Raw genomic sequence first — 6,229 nt, forward strand, 5'->3', positions numbered from 1 at the left:
CGCTACGCAATGACGTTCCGCGCTGATTGGCCAGAGCATTGCCACGTGCAGTTACAGCGGCCGCGGGTTGGTTGGTAGTTGCGCCGCGGGCGAGGCGCCGCTGCTGTATGTGGGCGAGTGAGCGGCGAGGTGCTGCGGCCAGAACGCGGCGCCGGGACATGTGAGGGTCTCTCGTCCCAGGGCCCCGTTAGGGTCGGGTCCCAGGGGACAGCGCCCGAGAGACGGGTCAGGCCACCCCCTCGTCCCGGCGGGCTGTTCAGGGACCCGCAGCGGCCCTGCCCGCCCGCGGTTCGGGCGCCCCCAGGCTGGATGTGCCGGCCGGGCCGGGCCGGCGGGCTTGTCCCCACCTGCGCCTGGAGCCGGCTCCTGAGGCACCACTGCTATGAGAGAAACAGCCCGAGGGCTCCCGTAGAGCCTGCCGCAACCATCTGCCCGGGAGGAAAGTGCCCCCGGGCCGTGCTCGGGGTCTGGGCTGCCGCCTGGGGGCCCGCTCTGAGGCGGCTGGAGCTGAAAGTGCTGTTTGCAGTGGGAGCTCCCGTTCTCAGAAGGTGCTGTGAACATGAAGCATCTGCTGTGAATAACAGCTAGATGGGGAGCTCACGGGCTCTTCTGTAACTCAGTGGAGCGTAGGTCAGAGTCCTACCTAAACTGCCATGCGAAGAACAATTGTTCATACTCTTTTCTTATGTGACTTTTTTTTTTCCCTCTTGCAGATATTCAGCATGGGATTGCTTACCAACCTCGCCCGAGGCCTGGTCCGAGGTGCAGACAGAATGGCTGAATTTACCAGCAAACGTGGACCCAGAAGCCATAACAAAGGCAGAGGAGCCCGGAAATTGGGTTATGTCACCTTAGGTGGGAAATTTATCAAAATTAAGGAAATGGTCCCTGAATTTGTGGTTCCAGATTTGACAGGGTTTAAGCTCAAGCCGTACGTTTCCTATAAGACTCCTAAAGGGACAGAACCACCACTGACGGCCAAACAGCTTTTCATGGATGTTGTTGCCCCACAGATTGAGAAGGATATTAAAGATGGAACTTTTGACCCCCATAACCTTGAGAAATATGGATATGAACCTACTCAAGAAGGCAAGCTCTTCCAGTTGTTTCCCAAGAACTATGTACGTTAAGAAGTAAAGATTATAGCCTTCCCTGGAAAGCTTCTGCAGCAACACAGGAAACTTACAAAAATATTGTTTTTAAATATGATAAAATGTTGAATATGGAGATTTCAGCTATAGAGGGAAAAACATCCTGCCCTTTTTCAGTACCTATTAAAGAAAAATCCTACTGACTTGGCTTGTGTAACTTTTAGATATCTCAAACTTCTTAAAAAGGTAACCAGATTTGTAACTTACAAATGGGTGAGAACAGAGCATTGAATATAACCAGCTATTGCCTGGGCCTCACCTGTGGCTTTTCATGTTGTGGCCTGTGGTCAAAAGCAGTCAGCCATCTGCTTCCATTGTTAGATGAGATAGGGATACAAGCACTCATCCTTCAGGGTATTAAGCCAACCACTAAGTACCTGGGGCAATTCCCATCTTCCTGCTCTTAGGTCACCAAAGATCAATCCTATATAAAAATGGAGTATTGCACAAGAGCAAGGGGAAACTTCAGAAAAGAACAATAGGAATCCTTGGCCTAAGCTATAAGCTGTCTCAAAGGTTGGGACTGTCCTGTTAAACCTAAACTTGTAACCAGTCTGAGGCTATTCCCAGTTTTAAGGCAACTTTCTTTTGGATGCAATCAGTATCCCTAGTATTTATGTACAACTGAGGCCTGCTCCTGAGTCGGGCAATTGAATGTCAGAGCATTGCACTTTTTAGAGCCTCTTGTGTAAGGAATCAAATTAACTTTGTTATCTCTCTCCACCACAACAGGCACTACTAGCAGCTATGCATCTTCCCAACTTATCTGAGCTAGCAGTACTTCTATCCTAAGAATTTTAAAAATTGATTTAATATTAAAGTACCTTTGTTTTTCTCATTTTATTGGCGATGCAAAAGGCATCTCCATGTGTAAACAGGGTATATACAATGACATGAGCAGGAGTAATAAATCAAGATGTTTCATTGTTTAATGGACAAAGTGTTAGAAAGCAGGAATTCCTAGCTCTGCTCAAGGTCCCACAGCAAGTTTGCTATAAAAAATTAATCCTTTGTCCAGTTTTATGGCTGGGGAACCTTTCACTCCCAATGTCTAGTTGTGGTTTGTTTGTACAAGGCTTGGCAAATGTAAAATATCGATTAAGCACAAGGATGTAGTTCCTATGTCCTCTTGTGTGGAGAAGAAGGCCACTTTAATGTACTCTTTGCCAGCATCTCACTTATGATGAAAACTGGGTGCCTAAGCTTTTATGTTTCTATTTTTTAAAAAAGCAAAGGAGCTTGAGGAAGGTGGGGGAGTAGGCAGGAGCAGTTAACTAGTGCCCACTGCAGCAAGTTCTAGTCCAGTCTTTTTCAGAGGGCATCTGGTTTTTCTAGATCTGAGATGTTTTTCCATCAACTACCTATTTTAATGTCATGAAAATAGTGGGATCTTACTCTGCTGAAATTAGTTGTTTATTGTTGCATGAGAATGAATAGTCACTGAGCCAGGGAAAGACAGAATGACTATAGCCTGATGGGTTAGATGCTCACCTAGGTTTTGGGAGATCAAACTTTAAGTCCCTGCACCAGTGACTTTTTATTTATAAAAAGCAGAACAGTTTCAAGAGGAGAGACTGAGAAAGCCCAATACCAGAATATCCCATAGTCATAGAATATCAGGGTTGAAAGGGACCTCAGGAGGTCATCTAGTCCAACCCCCTGCTCAAAGCAGGACCAATTCCCAACTAAATCATCCCAACCAGGGCTTTGTCAAGCCGGGCCTTAAAAACTTCCAAGGAAGGAGATTCCACCACCTCCCTAGGTAACGCATTCCAGTGCTTCACCACCCTCCTAGTGAAATAGTGTTTCCTAATATCCAACCTAGACCTCCCCCACTGCAACTTGAGACCATTACTCCTTGTTCTGTCATCTGCCACCACTGAGAACAGCTGAGCTCCATCCTCTTTGGAACCCCCCTTCAGGTAGTTGAAAGCAGCTATCAAATCCCCCCTCATTCTTCTCTTCTGGAGACTAAACAATCCCAGTTCCCTCAGCCTCTCCTCATAAGTCATGTGCTCCAGCCCCCTATTCATTTTTGTTGCCCTCTGCTGGACTCTTCCCAATTTTTCCACATCCTTCTTGTAGTGTGGGGCCCAAAACTGGACACAGTACTCCAGATGAGGCCTCACCAATGTCGAATAAAGGGGAACGATCACGTTCCTCAATCTGCTGGCAATGCCCCTACTTATACAGCCCAAAATGCCGTTGGCCTTCTTGGCAACAAGAGCACACTGTTGACTCGTATCCAGCTTCTCGTCCACTGTGACCCCTAGGTCCTTTTCTGCAGAACTGCTACCTAGCCATTCGGTCCCTAGTCTGTAGCAGTGCATAGGATTCTTCTGTCCTAAGTGCAGTACTCTGCACTTGTCCTTGTTGAACCTCATCAGGGTTTTTTTTGACTTCTGTTAGTTGCCAGAAGAAAGCCTCATCCACCTCATCCCCCTGGTCTGGTGGTCTATAGCAGACTCCGACCACGACATCACCCTTGTTGCTCACACTTCTCAACTTTATCCAGAGACACTCAGGTTTTTCTGCAGTTTCATACCGGAGCTCTGAGCAGTCATACTCCTCTCTTACATACAACGCAACTCCCCCACCTTTTCTGCCCTGCCTGTCCTTCCTGAACAGTTTATATCCATCCATGACAGTACTCCAGTCATGTGAGTTATCCCACCAAGTCTCTGGCTAGGGCATCCTCCTGCAATGTGGGACACCCAAATTCAAATTTCTTCTCCACAACAGGCAGAGAGAGGAACAGAACCCAGGTGAGTACCCTGAATCCAGTAGTTCCCAAACTTTTTACTAAAGTGACCAACCATCTGCATTGTTTCTTTTTGGGGGACCCACCATTATTACTACTACTCCCCCTCTCCTCAGTCCCCTAGTCCTGTCCCTCCTACTGAGTCCTGCAGCCCTCTGGCCCCCAAACCTCCTCCTTTGCTCTCGCTCTCCCTGCAGCCCTGGTCAGCTCCTCTCCCCTCACAGCTGGACTGCAATTGCTTCCAGGCTGCTGACTGTCCACTTGCTGGCTCTTGCCATTTCTTCTGTGTGGCTAGTACCCAGATACCTCTTCCCACCCCACTGCCTGCTGCCCAGAGCAGGATCTAGGCAGCAGCACAGAGGAAGTGACTTGAGCCAAATAGTCAGTAGCCTGTTCCTGTTTCACATGTGCCTCTCAGAGGCTTTCCTTCATGCTGCTGCTGCCCACTGGAAAGGTGGGGAGTGTCACAGACTCACAGATCATGCCCACTCTTGGCCCTGTGCGGTCCGTGAGGGGTGCCCCTTTCAGTGAGACAGCCCTTCTCAGGGGTTAAGCCCCTCCGCCTCCTGGAGCCGCACCTCTCTGAGCCTTAGCATGTCTGTCTCTGCCATGGGCCCCCTCAGGGAGTCCACTCGCTCTGGACCCCCCCGGGCCTCCACCCCCGAAGGGGTTGATGCAGCCCTGTTCTCTAGACCAGAGTGACTCTCAGCCAGCATAAAACAGGAGGGTTTATTGAGCATTGAACACAGCACAGGAAACTCTGACCCTCAGGCCTGGCCTCTCTCCGCACAGCACATTCCAGTCTCTCCCTGCATCCAGGTGGGCTCTGCCTGCTCCCCATCTCCAGCCCAGAGCCCCCCTGCTTCCCAGCTGGGCATCTAAGATCACCAGCCCCAAGCCCCACCTCTGTCCATTGTCTTCTCTCCAGGTAAACAGGGTTGCCTCGGCCTCCTGTCCTCTGGCCGGAACCAGCTGGTTAGGTCATGGGGTCCTCTCTTCGCAGCCCATTGCCCTCCCACTGGCCAGAACCGGTTGCTGGGTCTCCGGGTCACCAGTCGCTGGGGTATCCATCCTCCAGGCCATTGGCTGGGGTCTCAAGTTCCCTCTCCAGTCCTCTGTCACAACAAACTCCCTCTCCCCTCCCTCGTTAAACCAGTAACACCCAGGAAAACTGAGTCCCACCCCCTCTGCATGCAAACCATTGGAAAACAAGGAAAAAACAAGAAAATCCCCCACTTCGTCACAGGGAGCACCTGTGGGGCACCACCTTGACCCTTCCCACATCCCATTGTTCGGACCCAGCATTAGGGAAACACTGCAACCAGTAGGCTAAAGGTTATAATGGGAGTCCTCCTGCCCTGGCCATTTTATAAATCTAGTACTCCTTTACATGTCAAAATGCCCAATATTGGAATTTTTGATTCAGCAAAAGTTTTGAAACACTTTGTTTGTGGTTCAACCTGAAACAATGTTTTCAGAATAGCCAGTAACAAAAAAATGCAATCACCCAGCTCTGGAGTTCTGAAGCACAAGGGTCCTGGGAAATACATGTTATCTAGAATGGTTTTTCAGCTCACAGCTATCCTGGGATAAGCTTGAAATGGTTGGACATATGTTATGGATTCATCAAGTGTTTTTGTAAGACCGAACAATACAAAGCACTTTCCATTCTAGCAAATTACATAGATGTGAGCACGTTCTGTGAACACTAGCAAAGCTTCGCTAGCTCCAAATGTGCTACAAGCTCTTAAAAGTCACTGACATGCCAATGAAAAAGTATTAAAGTCCTTTCCAATTAGATTAAGGACAAAATCCTTCTAGCCCTACAAGAATAGTGTCATTGGATTTAACTGATACTATTCAGTGCACTAAGGACAGTAGGAATTCAGACAATGCTGCAGCTCTTGGAAGACAAAGCCATCACAGGCTATACAGCAATTTAAGGATGAGGAGGGCATATTGGGCAAAAAACTGAAAGGCTGAATATAGGAGCCAGTCAACGTAGGGGTTAGACTGTTAAACTCATCATGGAAGCTACAGACAGAGTGAGCTAGCTGCTGAGCAGAATGTCCATCATCTGAGGAGGATCACTATCAGTGTGCACTTTCAGTAACCCACTAGAGAGCATGGTGCAGTAGTTGACTCAGATTATTTTGGGTAGTAGAAAGGGATATCATTATTAGCAAGGATGGAGAAAGGGGAAGTTTCCCCAACAGCAAATCTCTGTTAAACTGAACAATGTATGCTAAGTCACCTTTTGCATCCCTTTCTTTCCAGATGTTGTTTTCCTCAGGGTCCTGTCTTGATCGTTGTCAGT

The 6,229-nt window shown here is 48.5% G+C and overlaps 1 protein-coding gene across 4 annotated transcripts; it reads left to right on the plus strand.

Moving 5' to 3' along the window:
* Positions 1 to 67: 67 nt before the first annotated feature.
* Positions 68 to 1,294, plus strand: MRPL41 (mitochondrial ribosomal protein L41). Of its 4 annotated transcripts, none has more exons than XM_024200296.3 (2): positions 68 to 160; positions 714 to 1,294. In XM_024200296.3, the coding sequence occupies exon 2, from the start codon at positions 723 to 725 to the stop codon at positions 1,128 to 1,130; it is 408 nt and encodes a 135-aa protein (XP_024056064.1). In that variant the 5' UTR covers positions 68 to 160; positions 714 to 722; the 3' UTR covers positions 1,131 to 1,294. The 4 variants fall into 4 exon arrangements, with proteins under 4 accessions (XP_024056064.1, XP_029769039.1, XP_024056066.1 ...); XM_029913179.1 differs by having other exon boundaries at positions 79 to 166; XM_024200298.3 differs by lacking the exon at positions 68 to 160 and adding an exon at positions 318 to 548.
* The last annotated feature ends 4,935 nt before the right edge of the window (positions 1,295 to 6,229 follow it).

The sequence above is a fragment of the Terrapene carolina genome, unplaced genomic scaffold, assembly GCF_002925995.2.
Source record: "Terrapene carolina triunguis isolate 2854851 unplaced genomic scaffold, T_m_triunguis-2.0 Scaffold508, whole genome shotgun sequence".
NCBI classification, from domain to species: Eukaryota; Metazoa; Chordata; order Testudines; family Emydidae; genus Terrapene; species Terrapene triunguis.